This window comes from Sciurus carolinensis, chromosome 16 (assembly GCF_902686445.1).
Source record: "Sciurus carolinensis chromosome 16, mSciCar1.2, whole genome shotgun sequence".
Taxonomy (NCBI): Eukaryota; Metazoa; Chordata; class Mammalia; order Rodentia; family Sciuridae; genus Sciurus; species Sciurus carolinensis.
Genome location: NC_062228.1, coordinates 57,706,851 through 57,728,468, shown reverse-complemented (window position 1 = coordinate 57,728,468; position 21,618 = coordinate 57,706,851). Strand labels below are relative to the sequence as shown.

The 21,618-nt window shown below is 47.0% G+C and overlaps 2 protein-coding genes across 7 annotated transcripts in view; both read left to right on the top strand.

Moving 5' to 3' along the window:
• Positions 1-1,105: 1,105 nt before the first annotated feature.
• On the top strand, positions 1,106-8,136 carry LOC124966162 (izumo sperm-egg fusion protein 1-like). The gene is made up of 12 exons (XM_047527214.1): positions 1,106-1,637; positions 3,313-3,615; positions 3,936-4,010; positions 4,558-4,644; positions 4,906-4,926; positions 5,220-5,300; positions 5,479-5,579; positions 5,826-5,979; positions 6,228-6,432; positions 7,070-7,162; positions 7,324-7,453; positions 7,930-8,136. The coding sequence occupies exons 1-12, from the start codon at positions 1,631-1,633 to the stop codon at positions 8,134-8,136; spliced, it is 1,464 nt and encodes a 487-aa protein (XP_047383170.1). The 5' UTR covers positions 1,106-1,630.
• Positions 8,133-21,618, top strand: part of LOC124966640 (izumo sperm-egg fusion protein 1-like) — a 31,832-nt gene continuing 18,346 nt past the window's right edge. For all 6 annotated transcript variants that reach the window (XM_047528127.1, XM_047528126.1, XM_047528125.1 and 3 more), the window contains exon 1: positions 8,133-8,665. In XM_047528127.1, the coding sequence (XP_047384083.1) occupies positions 8,266-8,665 (400 nt within the window). In that variant the 5' untranslated portion in view covers positions 8,133-8,265. The remainder of the gene's footprint in view (positions 8,666-21,618) is intronic.

Below are 21,618 nucleotides of genomic sequence, written 5' to 3'. Positions count from 1 at the left end.
GTGCTGGGAAAACTTCCACACTCCCAGGGTGAGGTGGCTCACCAGGGAAGGCCTGGGCCCTGCTCACTCAGTGCAGCCACACTCTCAGGACCACTGGGACCTTTGGCCTCTGGGCTGCCTACCTGGCTGGTGGACACACCATCTACCTACCCAGCCTCACCATGCCAGACTCAGAGTTCCTGAGGGGCTTCAGGCCTGAGGCTGCCTTCCTGCCTGAGTTGGGGGGCATTCATGCAGGCTTGTCTCCAGTGCAGACATGGACTGGGTCTTGGAAGCCAGGGAGACTTTGGGGACTGGTCTGATGAGGCTAGAGCCATATGTGTCTCCAGAGACTGGCAGCTTCTGCATAAGCCTGAGGTGGTCCCAGTGCAGGTGGTGCCCATGGCCAGAGAGATTCTAGTTGACTAGAGGTATAAAGGCACAAGGGCTTCCTGAACACCTACAACAAGCAAAACATCTTTTCTGATGACTGGCAATGCCTAGTAAAACTCACGGTGACTGTGGAAGCCAGAGAGCCCACCTGATCGTCATATCCATAGTACTTCTGAGTGGCTGCTCCTGAGAACAGGAAACCCTACATGTTCTTTTCTAGAAGAGGTTTTACTTCTCCCTGGGTGTTCGGAAGACAGAAGGAACTCATGGTTTTTCTATAGCAAGCACTCATTAACTTTCCTTGAGTTCCAGGAAAATTCCTGTTGGGGGTTGTTCTATGGAGAACCAGGTCTATTGTTCTTGAATATCCCTGCATGGACTGTGGAATAAGTTTCCAGGATTCTACATTGTTCTGGCAGTGAATCTGTTGAAGGGACCTCCATAGCTCAACACTGCAACACTACCAGAATAATTTGGGAAACTGCCTCTAGTGAACCAGTGTCTTTTTTGAGTATGTACTGGGGATTGAAACCAATTGAATCCTGGGTGAAGCTAGGTGTGAACCACTATCTCCCTCTGCCCACAGGCTCTGGAAATGCTGAGAAGTTGTGGGCCCAGCAATATCTGTTCAAAACCTCGTTTCCTGAGGAAAGTCAAATATTCTTTTTTCTGTTATTGTTTTGTCCTGTTATTTTTTTTTTTTCTCCTTCAAGCAAAGAGTCTAAAACATGGGAGCGGGGATAGGAATACCTATTGGGGAAGTGCTGCATGTTTTGCAGCCAAAACTTCTGGCAAGCCACAGTGACTCCTAATTTGTAAGCTCAAAAATTCCCAAAACAGGATGTGCATCTGTTATCTCTGGAATTAGGATGAAGGAAGTGTCCTGTTTCCTACCTGGGATGCTGAGCATCTGGTTTAGTATCTGGAATCTAGCAAGTCTGCAGAAACCCAGAGGGTATTTTGTGCCTTGTCAACCTCTGTGGGTCCCTGAACTCACAGAAGTCTAAATTTGGCTTTTGTTAGGTCTGGGATGAAACAATCTGAAGATATCAAGACCCTCAAACCCATGTCAGACCTGAACAGAAGCACAGGGTCTGACCAGGGAGTATAAAACTCTTTGACTCATTGCTTGTTTTTTGGGTTTTGAAAAGGGTTCTTCAGACACAGCCAAATAGAATCATTCCCACTCCAATCCCAGTCTCTGGTCTTCTTAGGGTTTCAGGGTAGCATTCCCAATGCTGTTGCCACAGGGAGGAAGATGGAAGGTATGAATTAAAACTCCACATTCCCAACCCTTGTCTTGGCAGCTTTCCTGGCTGTGTGTGTGTGTGTGTGTGTGTGTGTGTGTTTGTGTGTAACAATGGAGGGAAAATGGGAGCTTGGAGATTGTCATTACTTATTTTGTTTTAGGTTATGCTCCCTCTCAGATCTGACAGCCCTTGGCTGTTGAAATTGTGTGAGTTCTCCTGGTGCCCTGAAAGAAGAGAGAAAAGAGAGAAAGAAAGAAGAGAGCTTTCGGGATTCAAGGGTTGGGGCACTCTTTACCTTTCTCTAGCACCCATTAGTGGCCCCCAGAACTCCCATCCCACTGAGACCTGGGCGTTCATCCCTCATAACCTGGGAGGAGAATGTGGAATTAAAATGGGAGCGTATCATTACTAAACTTCCAATTCCCATAACGCTTGGGGTGCCTGTCACGGTAGAGAAAAAGACCCCAGAGCCTTCGGGGAGTGGAAGTCCTAGGCTAGAAACCACCCCATCCCGCGTCCTTGAGGCTGGCAGAGGCACCTAGCCAGAATCCAGGTCCCCAGGGCCAAGGAAGGGAGGACGCTGAGGGCCAGAACCCCGCTCCTGGGCTCTCGAAGTCAGAGCCCATGGAGGACTTCCCTCCAGTGGATGCTGGAATAAAAGTGTGTAAAGGTCACCGCCCCTATGACGTCACGGAAAAAGTAGGCGGGGCTCCCTTTGTTGTGGCCCAATCAGAAGCAGAGTTGGGGTTCTGGGCGGGGCCAAATAAAACCCCAGGAAGTACTTTTCCGGAATCGGGATCTCCAAAGGGGACGTGACAGGAGTTCCTTGTAGCAAGGGACAAGTTCCTTGTCCGTGACGCATGTTCCCTTCGAAAAGCTCTCGACTTCACGCAGCCAAAGTGTCCCTCACAACACCCGAGTTACAGTCGTGGGGAAATATTAAGGCGGAAGGACGCGACACCGGGTTCCTCAGAGTCTGAACTGGGATCCTGAGCGAATCCTAGGTTTGGGGGACAAGTCAAGGAGCAAGGTCGGAGAGCGGCTAGTTAGGGTGCCTCGCGCTTAGGGCGCATTCGGGGCTCCGTTTCCTGAGAAGGTGCACCCGAAAAGAAGAGGTCTTAGTCTTGGGCAAGGGTGGACAAGGTGCCCATGGGACAGGAGGATGGCTGGGAGTCTTGCTTAAAGGTGTGGGGTCCCCAGATTAAGGGATGTGGAGTGTACTTTGGTTTGAGGGAGTTGTGAGAACATGGTGGCGAGTTGTGGCGCATTGAAGAGTTGATCTGAGCTGGGCATTGAGTTTTCAGCTTGGGATGCTACAGGAGTTGGGGGCTTGGGGGTGTCTGAGGGTTGATGCACTTGAAGTTTGGCGTTCAGGATCACTTTAAATTTGGGGGAGGGTAGAGCCATGGATCCCATGAATTGGGATCTTGGAGAGTTGCATGGGTTGTAGGTGTTGGGTCCTTATTGTAGGGAAGGGTTATAAGTTTTCTGATCCCTGAAGATGCAATGGACACCTTCAATTTGGGGTCCTCTGGTGCAAGATTAATTTCACACTTCTGCATCATTTGATGAAGGACACAAGTCTTCTTGGTTTGGAGATTTCCTGAACATCCTCCTTTCCCATGGAGGAGAGTGAGGATGTGGGGTTCAGGGGGTATCTCTAAGACAGACTTGATTTCTTTCCATTTAGCATCATCTGCTCTTGGACTGGGTGAGAGGACCCTCCTGGTGTTTTTTCTACTGAGTGCTCTGGTCTCAATGGGACCATGTTTTGCCCTCTCTTTGTCTGCACTGGCCTGCTGCCTACTTCCTGCAGGCTGTTGTATCACATGTGACCCAACAGTCATGGCAGCAATAAAGTCCTTGGAGACAGATTACCTGCCTGGACACCTGGATGCCAAACTTCACAAAAAAGTGATGGATTTGGTGCACAAAACTTTGAAGGAGTTCAAGGAAAAGCCGTTGAATGAGGGTTCCTATATGGGAGCCATAGGTGAGGACAGGGCAGAGAGGCTCACTAGTGTCTGGTGCTTCCCAGGAGAGGGTTTGGGCCCAGGACTTCTGAGATCAGTGATGAAAGGGGCTGGGTCAGGTTCTCCTGATCTCAAGAATATGCAGGTTCCAGACCCTCCCAGAGCTAGCAAACACTGTTTTTCCACTCCCTATCTAGCAATTCTCTGTAAGAAAACAATTCCCAGAGGGAAACAGATTAGTGAGTTCCATAATTTGGTCTACCTTTGCACTGTGGTCTCAAGGGGTAGAAATTATAGGGGGCAGTGATGTTGGAACATGGTGTTCTGAATCTGCCCACAGATGACAACACAATGAAACAGGCATCCTGGAGCTTCGTGAAGGAGCTGAAACAAATCACAGACAGTGATGTAAAAGGTGAGTGCACTGAAGGGGGTGGGTCCTGAATCCCTCAGGGCAGCCATTGCTGCCAGTGATGCCTCTCTGCTGGTGTCATGCATGACACTGTGCCAGACTGCCTAGGTTCCAGTTCTGGCTCTGCCACTTCTAACCCACGTGGTCTTGAGCACGAAACTGCGCAGTTTCCTCAGCTCTGCACAGGACAGCATCACAGTGCCCTCCTCCCTCCACCACTGGAAGATTGGAAGGATTGACACCTGTGCCTGGCTCAGCCCAGTGCCTGGCACTGTGTGAAGTACTTGGTTTTGGTGCCCTTTCCTGAGAGGGCAGCAAGTGGAATGCCAGCCCCTCCAGGTGGCACGTGCCCCTCAGCCCCTGGTGCTCAGGAGGGCTAAAGCAAGAGGATCAGTTGGAACCAAGAGTCCAGACCAGCTTGAGCAAGAGCTAGATGCTATTTCAAAAATAATAACAACAATAATGCCAGGCTCCATTGAGTTGAGGTCCCCTTAAGGCTCTGAACCACAAAGAGAGAACAAAACTGGGCTGTACCCTGGCTCTTTTCCAGGGGAGCAATTCGTGAGGCAGTTGTACTGGATGTTGGATAAGGAAAAGGAGAATTTTATCCACCAAGCTACGCGCTTCCAGAAGGAGGGTGAGGGAAAGATGAGAGCCCTGGGCCCAGCCTACCCCATCCCCTTTCCACCACCTGAGTCCCTCTCTCCAGCTCCTGCATCTCCAAATCCAGGCCCTTGGCTTCCTCAGTCCCCTCCCCCTGATGACCCCCCAGGGGGACTTTCCTCAGGCCCTGCCCCTGGGAACACAGGAACTCACACCTCGGCTCTCCCCTGCCCCCTCCCACCCTCCTTCATTTAAAAGTCTTATTTTTTCCTCTCTTTTCTTCTTTCCGAGGCAGCTTATTGTCCCAACAAATGTGGTGAGTGCAGGCAGCAGAAGATTTTTCTTCTACCCTCATCTGTGGCCAATGATAACCACCTCTCCCCCTCCCCCTTTTTGGATGTACCTGAGAGGTTCCTGGGTCTCCCGCCACTTTCTCAGGCTTGGATTCTGTGGGTAGCAGGTGTATTCCATTTGGACTCTTTACTGACCTTGGAGGGCTGACCTCCTAGGGATTTGGCCCCGTAGACCCCCAACCCTTCAGCCTTTGCCTTGCCCTCTCTTTCAGACCTACCTTAGTGGGTGAATACAGCCTTGACCTTGCCCCTCTAGGCGTCATGTTTCAGAGTCTGATATGGTGCCAGCACTGTGACAAAGAGATTCACACATGTCGGAAGTCCAGAGACTGCGGGGGTGAGTGTCGGAACCGGCCGGAGGGGTTGGTGAGAGAGGGCTGGAACCAGAGGAGGGACAGTTCAGAGAGCTGAGAATGCAGACAATCAGGGAAGAGCCTGGCTCAGACCAAGCTGAGACTGCCTGGGGAGGGTAGTGAGCCCAGAGGAAGCATCTCACAGTCATGCCCTCTCCTTAGAGCGCCATGTGGAGGTCCATGAATCGGAAGAGTTAACCTTGGACTGTCTGCTCAATTGGCACCATATTGCTGAAGGCCTCACGGACTACAAATATTACAGGGTGGGACCCTCCTACTACTGTAACCCCTAAACTCCAAGTCACTCAAGCTGGTATGAGCCCCTGGTCTGCATCCAACCCTCGTGGCCTAGTACCTGAGGTCACTTCTGACTCTCAGGCACCCCTAGCTCTGTTTGGTGATACTCTGGATTCCTGTCTCCCTGGGCTGAGGCCTGGCAATCTTAGCCCTGTATTTCCCCAATTCCTGAAATCCCCAGGCCTCTGTGATACTCTTGAGCTTGGGTCTAGGTTTGGGAGAACCATTCTGAGACCTTGCTGTACGAGGGGAAGGCACCCATCCTGACCAAGCCGATGGCGAGTCGAGAGGATGAAGGCAAATATCGCTGCCAGCTGGACACAGTCAGATCAGAACCAGCCACCATCATTTCATTTCGTGTCACAGGTCAGTACTGGGGTGGTAGAGAATTGGGGCCCTGGGTATAGGCAGCAGGCACAAGGAGCGGTCCCAGCTCTGGAAGCTGAACTTCCGGTGGGGTTCTGTCTTAGGCATGGAGGACTTGCTTCTTGCCTGTGTTGTGGCCTCTGGTGGCAGGGACAGGGTTCCCTGGGAAGTCTGTTGGAGAGCCTGGGTGCTGCGATGAGCTGGCCTTCTCTCCCTGCCCTGACCATTGATTGGCCCTTCTCCATCAGTGCTGCCTGGAAAAGTCCATGAGGAGAAACCAGGAACACACATTGAAACCGATGAGGATGAGGGCCCCAACGATGAGACTTCAGGACACCAGGACATCTTCATCACGACCAGCCAGTCTTCCAACACTGAGAGTATGCTGCAGAACGTCCTCTTTTGGCTGCTAATCTCCTTTTCTATATTCCTATTACTAGGACTTATTCTCAGGTGAGTGACAAGGGAGGAAGGTGGGACTTGCAGGGAGAGGCGGGGCTTCCTACTGCCCATTGCTGGAGCTGCTTGCAGAGTCACTGAGGTTTTCAGTGAACTGGTGGGAATCACAGTGTGGGTGGGCTTACCTAGGAGGTCAGGCTTTAATGGTTGAATAAGGTCAGGGGGTTGGGGAATGGCTCTCTAGTGCTTCCTACCTAACATGGCTTCATGATTTGCACCCCTCAACCCATTCAATCTCCCCCAGGCTAGTTTACTGGCGAAAACCGGATGAGAAACCACAGTCCTCAGATGAAAATCTTGAAAATGCAGCTTCTTAGCCCTCAAAGACAATGGTCTCAGAAGAGAAAAATAATTAAAGATGTGTCTTGTTGTCTAAATATTTGACTCACTTCTCTGGACTGATCCATACCTTGGGTTCCCCTGGAGGAGAGGTCAGGAGATGGGCTCCTGCCTCAGGGAGGAGGGCAAAGTCTGGTTGAGGGGAGAGCAGACTGCCATGTAATGCCAGAACCAAGAATCAGGACAGGGCCAGGCCTACCTAGATCTCCTCCCCCAGGACTGGTCTTCTCAGGACACCCCTCCCAGCTCCTCCTGCTGGGTTTCCTCTTGCCTTTTCCTGTCCCCCACACAGTGCTGGGGGCTGGGACAGAGGCAAAGGCTTTACAAGAACAAAGGGATCAGGAACCGACCCAGGACATCAGAGCCAGGCCAGAGCTGCTGCAGGGTAAGAGCCAGGGTCCAGGAGTCCCACTGCAGCCGTCCGTCCTCCTGGGCCTGTGAGTCCAGGGTCCCACCCTCTGCCCAGATGCCCCCCCATATCCCAGGTGTCCCTCTGCCTCATTCCCCTAACCCAGCCCATTTGACATGTGCATTCACCTTCCCTAGGGCCAGGCTACCTGGTGAAAGGAAGGAGGGCAGAAGCACCCGCCCCCTTTGGAAAGCTGGCTCTCCTGTGTGCCTGTGGCTCCTTCCTGCCACCAAGCACTGGCCATCTGGCCACCCCTGCCTCTGTCATGTGAGTAGCCACCCAACTGGGACAATGCCCCTGCCCCACCTGCCTTCCATCTGTCCCTGTTATGGGCCCAGCCCATGCTTTGTTTCTTGCTGAGGGACCCTGAGAGACTTGGCTGGGGTTCCAGTTGTGAATGGGCAAAGGCGACTGGGGCATGAGAGCAGGAGGTGGATACTGCCTTAATGGGCCCAGTGAGGGGAGAGGTGGGCTCAGGGCGCTGGGATGGGCCTCACAGGGCGGGGCTTTGATTCACCTTCCTTCCTCCCCTCCCTGCTCTCCTCTTGGAAATGGCTTCCGCGGTACTCGCCTTTATTTATTTATTTGAACTCTCTTTCCTCTGACCTCTACCCATCACCATTTTCGGTCGTCTCTGGGTCTCTGTCTTGTCTGCCCTTCTCTGCTTCTTCTCTCTCCGGGTCCCTCTCCCATTCTCACACAGGGTCTTTTGTCTGTTTCCCTCTTACTCCGACCCATCTCAGTGTCTCCTTGCTTTTGTGGGTGAGTCTCCTTTGTCTCTCTTCACGGAGGCTCCCAGGTCTTCCTCTTGTGACACCGGGAGCTGCAGAGGAGCAAATGTCCTGGATCTGCAGGAGGTGGAACTGTGGCTAGTCGGTCGGTTTAGGCGGTGTGGGGAGCCGCCAGGAACTGCGCCAAGTACATCTCACAACTCTTCCAGGCTACGGTGACCTGGACCACCGGATCCCAGGGCGCTGGAGGACCCGTTACTTTCGGGAGCACACGTCACTGGCCTGGGAGACCAAGGTGCTAGAGCTGCAACGGACGTGGCCCCGGAGTCCCTACTGGCATCTCCCGCTATGGCACCCCTAAGGGTTCTCAAGATCGTTGGTGCAGGCTTTGGCGTCGGGTGCCAACTACAAAAGTGTGCTGGCACCGTGCACTCCATGACGCGGGAGTTGGTGGCTGAAGCGCTGGAGCGCTATGGGCTGGCCAGCAGCCCTGGCAGCGGCCTAAGTGACAGAAGCAACACCGGCGCCTTTGCGACACGCAACCCGTTGGCGCGACCGGCTGCCGGGGACATGGACCACCGCAAGTGGTGGGCGGAGCATCTACACCTGCTGGAGGACCTGGAGGGCCCACTGCTGGTGGAGGAACTGTGGCGGGCATGGCCCGGCTGGGCGCGGCGCTTCGAGCTGCACGGCCGCGAGGAGGCGCGCCGCCTGGAGCAGGAGGCCTTCGGGGCCGCCAACAGCGATGGTGAGCCTGCGCCCGGAACTCTGGGGCTAGACCCGGCCTGGAGGCCTCGGTACCGCGCAGCCAAGGAGGGGCAGCCACTAGCACTGGACTGACTTGGCGTGACTGCGGCGGGGCGGGCTCTGAGGCGTGGGCGGGGCTAAAGGAGGAAGCGTGGGAGGTGACTGGTGGAGGATCGGGTGGGGGTGGAGCTGTGCAGGGACCCAGTCTGGGAGAAGGCGGGGCTGGAACCCTGCCTGAGTACCGGGTGGGGCCTATGGTTGACCAGGTGCTGCAGAGTGGAGACCAAGGTGCTAGAGCTGCCCCGATCCCCTTACTGGCATCTTACGCTTGGCACCCCCAGGGGTCCTCAAGATTGTTGGATTCATGTAGGGCGTGGCCTGGTTGATGGTGGGGGTTGGAGGTGTCCCAGAGCATCTCTGCACCAGGTCAAGGCCCTTAGGAGGCATTACAGGCTGCCTCGCAGGAGGCTGAGTGTAGGTGGGCCAAAGCAGTGGTCGCTCCTCAGCGGGGTGTTGGTGGGGTCTGGGAGCGCCGCGAGCCTGTGGGACCCGCAGGAGCCTCGAGAGTTGCGAGGGATTCGGCCAGTGTTTTGGGTGGGAATCAAAGTTGGAGAGAACTAGGAGACGGAGGAACAGGCCAGGACAATGTCCTGGAGGGCTGTGCAGAGCCAGTGGGCGGGGCCTGCGATGCCAGGGCGGGGACTGAGGAACTGAGGAGGCCAGAGCCTGAGGCCTTGGGGCTGGTGAGGTGTGGTGGCCCCTGCGTGTGTGTCTGTGTGGCAGGAGGCAGCTCTGGGAAGTAGGCTGAGGCGGTTCTTGAGGGTCGGGGCCTATGTCTGTGTGGAGCCTAGAAAGGGAGTGAGCTGTGCTTCTGGGGGCGAGGCTTGGATTAGTGGCCTTAGGCCAGGATGGCTGCCAAGTGCGGGCACCGGGGAAAGGAAGGGGCTAGAGAAAGAGGTGTTTGTAGAGGCCAAGGAAGGTTTTGTTACATGGGGTCTGAAGCAGGGGGCGACCTCAAGGGTGAAATAGCACATGCCGGTCTGATTCTGGCAGAATGGAGTCATGTCATTCGGGATGGGCTACTCAGTGTGCCCTCTGCTTTTCTGTCTGTAAGTTAGATTTGTGGAGCAAAGGTGTTTTAGCAATGAAGCTGATTGGCTTTAAATTTAGACTTTGATTCCAACCTATTCTTTTTTGATATCAGCAAATAGGTGACCTTTCAGGTTGATTATGTATGTAAAAGGTTTAACACAGGAGTTATACAATTTGCGCTCGATAATGAATGGCTGTTCTAATAATCATATCTTTAAACAAGAGTTCATTGATCACCTGTTGCGGGGTACACATTTGTTTGGGTCCTGGGAACACACCAAGGCCATTGCCAGGTGAGTTTTTCACCTTCCCAGATATGACAATCTTGTTTTGGTTGTTCTTTTTTGTGGCACGGGGTTGAACCCAGGGCCTTTGTTCATATCGATTTATGAATTAGTTCATTTCCCTTGGGCACCCAGTATGTGCCAGGACCTGTGGTGGGGCCTGAAAACGCTGTCTCCGTTGTACATTCACCTCCTTTGAGCTGGACTTTTGGTGAAGGGTGTGTATTGGGAGATTGTTTCCATGTCCCTGAGCATAGTCTTCTCTTTAATTCATTGTCTAGAACAGTTCCCAACACATAGTGGTCCTAAATGTAATCCCATTAAAAAAATGGATTCTGAGCTGAAAACTGCAAGATGGGTAGGAGAACAACAGGAGAGCATTGCCGGGCACAGTGAACAGCATCTGCAAGACCCCAAGTGTGGTTGGCACCATCAGCTCTGTGTGACCAATTCAGGTTAGATGATCTCAGCTCCACCTCTCCCTGGTCCTTCCAATCTCACCCTATTTTTCAACTCTCTCCGCAGGTATGGGCGCCCCCTAGTGGTGGCTACAGAAGAACCATTCCTGGGCTACTTCTGATGGGGAGGTACTGGGCAGTCCTGGTTCCACGGGTTCCAGGGGCAAGTAGAGCTGAGAAACTTGGCCTGGTGGCGGAGCATGTCGGAGCTGAGCCTGCAGGGTCAGCGAGACAGCCTCAGGAACGCAGGCAGCAGGAACTTAGCATGGCCCCAGGGGCAGCTGATGCCCAAAAAGAACCTGTGTGACCACCTGCCCCCCTGTTGGGGATTTAGATCAGTTGACTTAGTGCCTCATCCAGGCCTCCAGCAATCACCCCTACTGTTGTGGGATTTGCGCACAGACAGGGCACCGGGGCATTCAACAGGAAGCACTATTTATTTATTTATTTATTTTTGTGCCTGCACAGACACAGGGGATTGTTAGCCAAAGTCTGAGCAGGCAGGGGTGCATGGCCTTATATACCTCTTGCAAGTACTTTGTCTCCCATATAAAGTAATACACATTCTGATTGAATATTTTTATGCTGTTGAGTTGCAACAAAGTTGTGACAATGTCACACATAGCTGAGTTACAACAGAGTCACCACAGACTTATGGCAGAGTTGGCTTGCTCACTGAGTGTGACATGTTGCCTTTCCTTTGTTCTGGGAGAGCCCCTACCACATTCTCCCATCTGATGCTTAGATCCCTTTAGGGTCAAAGGGTATCACCCTGATTTAACAGCTTATATCTCCTTAACATCATGACACCTGCTACCATTTTCCTTCAAACCTTAGCCTCCATGAGACTGGAGACAGATCTCATAACCAGGGGTAACAGGCAAGGTAGGAGTACGCAGGCCCCTAGCATTAAACCAATAACACTTGGAAGAGTTTTGAATCCCCCCCCAAATTGGAAACTGTCCTCCAAATAATTACTCATGATTCCAACCTTTTCAGCTCTGGACTTGAGACATGGATGACCTTTTTTATCAGTTTCTTCTCTGACCTTGCCCTCATCATCTTTTTGTCACTCATAGTTGTCCAGTTTAAGTTCCCCACATATCCTACCTTCAGAAGCAAGGAAGTAGTCTGAGGCTAAACATTCTGATAAATAGCACTGTGCACTTGAGTACTTTGCTTAGCCAGTAAACTGAGGGCTTGTGTCATCTCACTAGTTATAATTTCAGCAACAGCTGGTAGCCTAAAGATGTGATTTAACACACATATGGGAGTTCAGTACCCGCAGGACCCATCTTGTGCCCAGGTGACTGAACCATCATAGTGAATTATCCACTCAGGGGGTCGTTTGACATCTTTCCAGTCACCTGTTGCCAGGGCTCACCACTCACTTTGGGCCCCTCAGTTTTCATATACTGGGGCTTCCAATTGCTCCCATCTTGCTAATGGAAGGAGGAAAAAGGAGAGGTGAAATATCCCCCGTAAACAAGATCAAGACCAGAATCAGGCAGTTTAGCACAGGTGACCCTTTGGCATATCCAGTGTAGTTATCTGGGTATTTCCATTATAGAATTTTTGTTTCAGATTTGTTAGAGTCCTGACTGAGATGTTAAACTATTTTCCATCTCAGGCAAGACAATATTTTTTAATAATTGAGGTTTTGAGGAACCAGATACCATTGTGAAACAGGGAGATGTGGTTCCACTCTAGGGCTCGTGGGAGTCTAACTCTTTAGCCTCCCTTGGCCACTGAGTCCCCCATATTAGTCCTCTGCATGCACAGCAAGAAGTGACATTCAGAGATTGAACCATAGCCTCTGCCAAGGTTAGAAATAGGTTTCTGTTTGTGGTGGAGATAGGAGACAGGCTTTTCTCCATTTCCTCATAAAAGGAATGAAAGATCTGGTGGGAGGAAGACTTATGTGAAGTTGTGACCCTTTGAAGTACCATCTGGTTCCTGGGTCAGCACCTTGCCCAACTACGTAGGCCAGTTCGGTGGCCTGTTCTCCATCCTGAGTCGTCAGGGTCAGCAATGGTGAAAATACCAAGGTGATAGGCTTGCAAGTTACAGCGGGTGTAGCAACACGCTTTTGAGGTAGGGCCGCTTTGCTCCCACTCTGCCAACTGGCCCATGTAACACGACTGCAAGAAGGGACCAAAGCACAGCATCGTCAGCACCCAGGGACCACACACCACTGGCCGGCTCTCCACACACATACTTGTCACTGAACCTGTACCTCCTTTCCCCAGATAAATGTCCACATGAGGTGGTGGACATACTGCAGGGCACAGCAAGTGCCCAAGTCCTACTCGTGTCCTCACATGCATCAAATCAAAGGGTACTGACGCTGGTTGCTTTAGATTAGTAAACTGATCTTTGTAAGTTAATGGGCCTTGTCCCACATGGCCTTCCATGAACTTTGGATTTCCAGCCATTCCTCAGTTGGGAAATACTGTGGATCCAAACAAGTATATTGATCTCCTTATTGGCAGATAGAATAGGAGGTCTTATTGTACCTGCAGGTCCCCAAGTCTGTTCCCTGGCAGGAGAAATGAGTATGATAATGTAGGACTGTGGTGATGCCTTGGCTTGATCAGTCATGCGAAGGCCAGGTCATAGGATGAGGGCCTTAAGTCTACAAAGGGGAGCCAGATTAGACATTTCCAACAGCAACGGAATGTTCTATCAAAAGTAGGTGGAAAAAAACAGCTAGTAGAAACTTGTCAACCCAGTACTAGTCAGTTGGAGCAGTCTCTGCTGATCCTACAGCAAAAATTAAAGTTAGGACGGTGACAACAGAGAGGGATAGGGGGTGACAGTGCCCAAGCATTACAGTGAAAAGACTAATACAAGAGATAAGAATTGAGTCCATTTATCCTGGCAGGCGGTCTATTCCTCAAGCTTCTGCCATGCGTAGATGTCAGCTTCCGGGGTGACTAAAGCAGGGGGCTGTTATTCTCAGGGTCTTGAGGTGCTGCTCACTTGTTTTGGATAGTCGACTTGCATGGTGCGGGTGGCTTGGAGGGGCACTCCCAGTCACATGAAGCTGGTTTCACTCTGCTGTGATGAATCCAGGGGACCTCCCTGGGCACCTTTATTGCAGTAGGGGTGGATAAAATGACAGTGAAAGAACCCCTTCAAGTAGGCTTTAGGGTGAGACATTTTATTTCTTGACCCATACAGTATCTCCTGGTTTAAAGGGGTGGGCATCTGTGGTCAGACTTACAACTAGCCATTCCTTAACCCAGTGGTGTCTTGGGATCAGGGTTGAGTCTACAGTCTGCACTTGCTGCCTCAGAGTAATGTTGCCCAATTTTTAGATCTGATATAGCCCTTATAATGGGAGGAGGGTGTTCGTAAAGAATGGCCTAAGAAGAGAACCCTGTCTGTCTAGTAGGGCTGGACTGAATCCTTAACAAAGCAATTGGCAACCCCTGATTCCAGTGTGGGGGGGTTTCCCAACAGTTTGCCTGCTTGTAACTTTAGAGAGGTTCATTCACTCCACCTTCCTGGAGCTCTGTGGAAGTAGTGACTTCCAGGTGATCTTTATTTCCTCTGTCATCAGTTGCACCACCTTAATCCTGAATGCTGGCCCAGGAATGGCTGTGCTTTGGTTATAACTCTCCTACCAGGTATTCAAGACCAAGTTGGCTTAAATTAACCTTGTTCCTATCTATTCTTAAGGGTCACCTGAGATTCCTCAGGGGTTCACTCTTGGGAACTAGTGAGAAGCCTCTTAACTCCTCTAGTTTCCTTTACCAGTCATTCCCTCTGCCAGGATGGGTCAGAGTATTGCTAACCACATGTGGCTTCCCTTGGAAGTATTAAGGACATTTCCTTTTTCAATGACCCTCCTCTTTGCAGAATGTGCACTGGTTGGCTTCCTGTTCTCCAGGATCCCTTTGATCCCCTGGATCAGGAAGTCATGTGATCCTGAGTTGTAAAGCCCTTAGAACAGAACTCCCATCATTCCCTGGACCCTAGCTGCCCTCAGAGGGCAAGAGCCAAATATTGGCTATTTTCCTTTAGCCCTTTAACTTCCTTAACTTTGTTTTGGTTTTAAACATCCAGCAGGCTAGTTTCACGAGTCTTGAAGTGGGAGTACTGGTTTTTACTTTAATGTCTACAACTTTACAATTATTTATACCTTTCATTTAACTGGGGTCAGCATGAGTCCTGGAAGCCAGCCTTATAATTTTATCTTTCCTATGGTGATGGCTTATTTCAGAATTAACTCAGGTTGTCCTGTTAGAAGGAATATTTTTTCAAAACACACGCAAAATTTATAAAGTTCCATAGGAAAATACAAAATGACAGTAACAAGACCAAAGCCATATTTAGTTTGTATAATAGGTTTGAACCAGGAAACATAATTTCTATGATATTAATAACATATCTTTGTTATCTAGTTTGCCTTCACAAAGATCTACAGGTATGTCAACTCACATATGAGACCCTTTACAAATTTTACTTTCTTTTAAAACTCTCTTATAATGTTACATATTTTATAATTTACCCAAACCTTACTTAGTTTTGTGTTCTATTTCTTGATGGTTTTGAGATCACTGTAATCTTTACAACAAAAATCTATCCTTTGAACACGATTTCAAATGAGCTTAAGTCTACCCTACTTTGAACTCATCCTAACATAGAGTAGGATTACAAGCAGAAACTGTAATGTACAAAGCTGCTCTCCCCGCCCTTTTTGTTGCAGCCATTTCCCCGCCTCCCAACTACTGTCAGTCTGTGAACATCCTAGCTAACTATTGGTTCATCAGTCAGCTTGCAAGTATTCTTCTCCGTTATTGGTCCCCTGTTAGCCTGGCAGAATTCAACTGCTTAAGGATAGCTACTGTAAGGTATAAAGCCGCCCGCCTCTCCCGTTACAGGAATTTCCGGCCTCCCCATCACCTGTCAATCTGCACTCTGCCCACCTCTTACATTACAGGAATTTCTGGCTTCCGCTACCGCCATCTTCCGGCCTCCCATGTTACGTCCTAACATGCTATTGGTTCATCAGTCAGCCTGCAAGAATTCTCCTCCACGATTGGTTCCCTTCAGCCTGGGAGATTCCAATATCTGGGAGAAGCGATACGCCATTTTTCTCTCTTTTTTCCCTTCTTTTTGCCCCAGGCAGATGTGAATTGTCTGCATAAATAAAGTCTCTTGCGTGAGATCTCGTGTCTGCAAAGCGTTTTTTCTGGGAGCTATCTGCGAGCCTCAACTGAGCTAGTGACCCCTAACAGCTACCCCCGCCATCTTTTCTCTCTTGCTTTTCTCTCCCGCTGACTCACTTTCTTTCTCCTCCTCGCTTTTTCACTCTTTCTTGCGCATGCCCTTTCGCTTTCCCTTTCTTTTCCTCTCATTTTCTCTCTTGCCCTGCAGGGAGACAATTTGTTTGCTTAATAAACTCCCTTATGTGATTTCCTGTGTCTGTTGTGGTTTCCGTGGGATTCCTTACAGAAACTTCATCTCAGGTGAGGTGGGACTTTTGACAAATAACACACTAAATCATTACATCTAAAACATGAATCAAATTGAAAAAAAAAAAAAAAACCTGAGAGCTCTTAACCATTTTTTTTGTGGAAAAATAATAAAGTGGCAAAATGCTTCCATATTCCATATTTTTTAACCTTTAAACAAATTAGGTTCTTGTTTCCCTCCAAAAATACATGTAAATTTCCATCCCAGTGTGGACAGTAACAAATTTTTATACTTATTACTTTATGGATCAAAGGTTATTTTTAACCAATTACAAAATATTAAATGACATAAGTCCCCAGCTAATAAATTTGTTATTTCTATTTGAGTCTGAAAGGGACTACCACTACAGACAACTTTGGTTTGGAGAACACCAACTTGGTAAGGTGCTCTACAAAAACACTTGTAAACTTGGAAAATATGAATACATCTCATTTACAAAGAAGCCAGTAACAGCATCACAATGACATTGATGTCCTTATATTAACCAAGTACAACTTTTAAAGAAAATATAGACTCCTTAGGGTAGTGTATTGTTACATATTTTATAACTTACCCAAACCTTACTTAGTTTACTAGAGTTGTGCAAACCATAATTTCTTTAAGGCTAGTTCCCCTAAATAATAAAACTTAACAGACAATAAATTATCTTGAAAATTAAGAGCAGATTAATGGTTTAAGAAACCTTGTTACTTTAACACATAGAAAAACTCTGGTTTAGATCAGTACATTAATATTTGACCTTAGGAAAAACCCTTAAATAACATCAACTGATGGTGCTCATTGTAGCCAAATTAATCACTTACAAACTTCTTGAAATTTATCCTCCACAAACCCATGCAACTTCCTTAGACACTAGATAACCTATTTACTTTACTATACAAAATACATTTTTATCCAGAAACATATTTTTAAAAAATTTTCCATTAAAATATACTTCTACACTTATATTTTTTTCTTTTTAAAATTAGTTCTAATTAGTTATACATGACAATAGAATGCATTTTAACACATCATACATAAACGGAGCATTCCTGCTCATTTGTCTGGTTGTACATGATGTAGAGCTAAATAGGTCATGTAATCATATATGCACAAAGGGTAATAATGTCTGATTTATTCTATCTTTCCTATCCCCAGGTCCCCTCCACAGCCCTCACTCCACTCTGTTTAGTCCAAAATACTACTATCCCCCCCACCTTATTGCAAATTAGCATCTTCATATCAGACAAGACATTGAACCTTTGATTCTTTGGGGTTCACTTATTTATGGAGATGCCATAATTTCATTCTTCTTTAAGACTGAGTAATTTTCCATTATGTATATATACCACATGTTCTTTATCCATTCATCTGTTGAAGGGCACCTAGGTTGGTTCCATAATTTTGCTACTGTGAATTGATCTACTGTAAATATTGATGTGGCTGTGTCACAGTAGTATGATTTTAAGTCTTTTGGATATAAACCTAGGAGTGGGATGACTGGGTCAAAAGGAGGTTCCAGTGCAAGTTTTCTGAGGAATCTCCATCCTGCTTTCCATAGTGGTTGCACCAATTTTCAGTCCATACCTATAATGTTTATATCTCTTTCCTAGTTTCTGACCCTTCGCATTTACACTCTGAAACAATCCTTATGAAACTCTTGAATTTAGACTTATTACTCCATTTTAATAATATGAAATGCTTTATGTTTGTTTTCTACAGTACTTTGAAATGCATTTGAAACTTTTTGTACTCTTTGTATATAGAATTACATCTGTTAGAATATTAACTCTTAGTAACCAAGATTTAGTGAAGACCCAGAATCAAATCAATCTTAAATTTTTTTTCCTTATACCAGTTTATAAGAACACATTTTTAAAAAAAATTTTAAATTTATTTTTATTATAAACAAATGGGATACATGTTGTTTCTGTTTGTACATGAAGTAGAGGCGTACCATTTGTGGAATCATACATTTACATAGGGTAATGGTGTTTGATTCATTCTGTTATTTTTTTCCTTCCCCCCACCCCTCCCACCCCTCTTTTCCCTCTATACAGTCCTTCCTTCCTCCATTCTTGCACCCCTCCCACCCCCCATTATGTGTCATCATTCGCTTATCAGTGAGATCATTCGTCCTTTGGTTTTTTGAGATTGGCTTATCTCACTTAGCATGATATTCTCCAATTTCCTTCATGTGATTGCAAATGCCATAATTTTATTATTATTTAATATTCCATTGTATATATATAACACATTTTCTTTATCCATTCATCAATTGAAGGGCATCTAGGTTGGTTCCACAATCTGGCTATTGTGAATTGAGCAGCTGTGGCTGTATCTCTGTAGTGTGCTGATTTTAAGTCCTTTGGGTATAGGCCCAGGAGTGGGATAGCTGGGTCAAATGGTGGATCCATTCCAAGCTTTCTGAGGAATCTCCACACTGCTTTCCAGAGTGGCTGCACTAATTTGCAGCCTCACCAGCAATGTATGAGTGTACCTCTTTCCCCACATCCTCTCCAACACCTATTGTTGCTTGTATTCTTGATAATCACCATTCTAATTGGGGTGAGATGGAAACTTAGGGTACTTTTGATTTGCATTTCTCTTATTACTAGAGATGTTGAACATTTTTTCATATGTTTGTTGATTGCTTGTAGATCTTCTGTGAAGTGTCTGTTCATTTCCTTAGCCCATTTGTTGATTTGGTTATTTGTATTCTTGGTGTAGAGTTTTTTGAGTTCTTTATATATTCTGGAAATTAGTGCTCTATCTGAAGTATGAGTGGCAAAGATATTCTCCCACTCTGTAGGTTCTCTCTTCACATTGCTGATAGTTTCCTTTGCTAAGAGAAAGCTATTTAGTTTGAATCTATCCCAGTTATTGATTCTTGCTTTTATTTCTTGTGTTATGGGAGTCCTGTTAAAGGAAGTCTGATCCTAAGCCGACAAGTTGAAGATTTGGACATACTTTTTCTTCTATAAGATGAAGGGTCTCTGGTCTGATTCCGAGGTCCTTGATCCATTGTGAGTTGAGTTTTGTGCAGGGTGAGAGATAGGAGTTTAGTTTCATGTTGTTGCATATGGATTTCCAGTTTTCCCAGCACCATTTGTTGAAGAGGCTATCTTTTCTCCATTGCATATTTTTGGCACTTTTGTTTAGGATGAGAAAATTGTATTTATTTGGGTTTGTGTCCATGTCCTCTATTCTGTACCATTGATCTACCCATCTATTTTGGTACCAATACCATGCCGTTTTTGTTACTATTGCTTTGTAGTATTGTTGAAGTTCTGGTATTGCAATACCCCCTGCTTCACTGTTCCAGCTAATGATTGCTTTAGCTATTCTGGGTTTCTTATTCTTCCAGATGAATTTCAAGATTGTTTGCTCTATTTCTGTAAGGTACATCATTGGGATTTTAATTGGAATTGCATTGAATCTGTATAGTACTTTTGGTAGTATGGCCATTTTGACAATATTAATTCTGCCTATCCAAGAACATGGGAGATCTTTCCATCTTCTAAGGTCTTCCTCAATTTCTTCCTTCAATGTATTGTAGTTTTCACTGTAGAGATCTTTTACCTCTTTGGTTAGATTGATTCCCAAGTATTTTATTTTTTTTGAGACTATTGCAAATGGAGTTGTTTTCCTCATTTCCCTTCAGATGTTTCATCTCTTGTGTATAAATATGCTTTAGATTTATGCGTGATGATTTTATAGCCTGCTATTTTGCTGAATTCATTGATGAGGTCTAGAAGTTTTCTGGAGGAGTTTTTTGAATCCTCTAAATATAGAATCATGTCATCAGCAAACAGTGACAGCTTAAGTTCCTCTTTTCCTATTCGTATCCCTTTAATTTCTTTAGTCTGTCTAATTGCTCTGGCTAGAGTTTCGAGGACAATGTTGAATAGAAGTGGTGAAAGAGGACATCCCTGTCTTGTTCCCGTTTTTAAAGGGAATGCTTTCAGTTTTTCTCCATTAAGAATGATGTTGGCCATGGGCTTAGCATAAATAGCCTTTACAATGTTCAGGTATATTCCTATTATCCCTATTTTTTCTAGAGTTTTGAGCATGAAGGGGTGTTGTATTTTGTCGAACGCTTTTTCTGCATCAATTGAAATAACCATATGATTCTTATCCTTAAGTCTATTGACATGATGGATTACGTGTATTGATTTACGGATGTTAAACCATCCTTGCATTCCAGGGATGAACCCCACTGATTGTGGTGCACGATTTTCTTAATATGTTTTTGGATACTGTTTGCCAATATTTTGTTAAGGATCTTTGCATCTCTATTCATCAAGGATATTGGTCTAAAATTTTCTTTCCTTGATGTGTCCTTTCCTGGTTTGGGTATGAGGGTTGTGAGGGATCCCATGGAAACCACACTGGACATGGGAAATCACATAAGGGAGTTTATTAAGCAAACAGAAACAGAGTGTCTCCCTGCAGGGTAAGAGGGAAAATGAGAGGAAAAGAAAGGGAAAGAGAAAGGGCATGCACTAGAGAGAGTGTGAAAGCCAGGAGGGTAGAGAAAGTGAGGAGGAGAGACAGAGAATGAGAAAAGATGGTGGGGTAGCTACAGTAAACAGTTGAATTCTGCCAGGCTAACAGGGGACCAATATTGGAGAAGTATACTTGCAAGCTGACTGATGAATCAATAGCTAGCCAGGATGTTCACAGATTGACAAGTGGTTGGGAGGCAGGAGAAATGGCTGCAATAGAAAGGGCGGGGGAGCAGCTTTATACATTACATCCCCCTGTTTCTGTTTGTATAAGAAAATCTTTTGCTCTCCAGTTCTTTCTGAAGCCTTCTCTCTCCTTCCTGCCTAAGTGACTGGGGCTGGTTTTGCAGGTGAGATGTAAAAAGTCCATTCTCCTTCCAGACTTCCAAAGGCAGATGGTTTTCATGGACTTCATTTCCTCGATTTGACTGATCCCCTATTTCTACACTAACTGCCTGTCCCCAATTCTGACTTCATTTACCCCTCTAATTCTAGAAACGCCTTCATTGCTGTAGGGAAAGGGGGTGATGACCGATCTGGCTTCTTCGAGCTGGAAGTGGGCAGCGTGGGGTAAGCAGTTTGGAGTTCCCTTTTTAGAAATTGGGTCAATTGAGGGGTCCATGGTAGAAGTCCGGTTGGGGAAGAGCAGGTTGTAAAGGCATCTGGGGATGGGTGCTTCTATGAGAGAAGAACAAAAAGGTATGAGTACTGAAATGAGATTGATACCATATAAATGTTGCAGAATCTGGAACATGCCAATGAATATCATAAAGATGATGGAAGTCAATAATTCCTCACCAGGGGTTGGAAGAACTGAGAAGTTGTTCCCATAACAAGGCCTAGCAAAGGCTGGAGAGGATAAGGCCTTTATTTGGGAACTTTAACATTGTCCAGGTTATCAGGAATGTAAACACAGCATTTAGTAGAGATCTCTATACTTCTGTTACTAGCAAACATAGATTAAGCCTACCTGTGTCTGTAGGCTTTAAACCAACTAAATCTTCTGACTCTGGCAGTTTCTCTTGATAGTTATCAGACACATTTGCCTAAGAATCTCTTTTGTAGCTTTTCGTCTTTATTCTAGTGGGCTAACGCAAGTGTACATCTTAAGTTACATTTAAGTATTATTTCTTTTAAATGCCCAAGAAT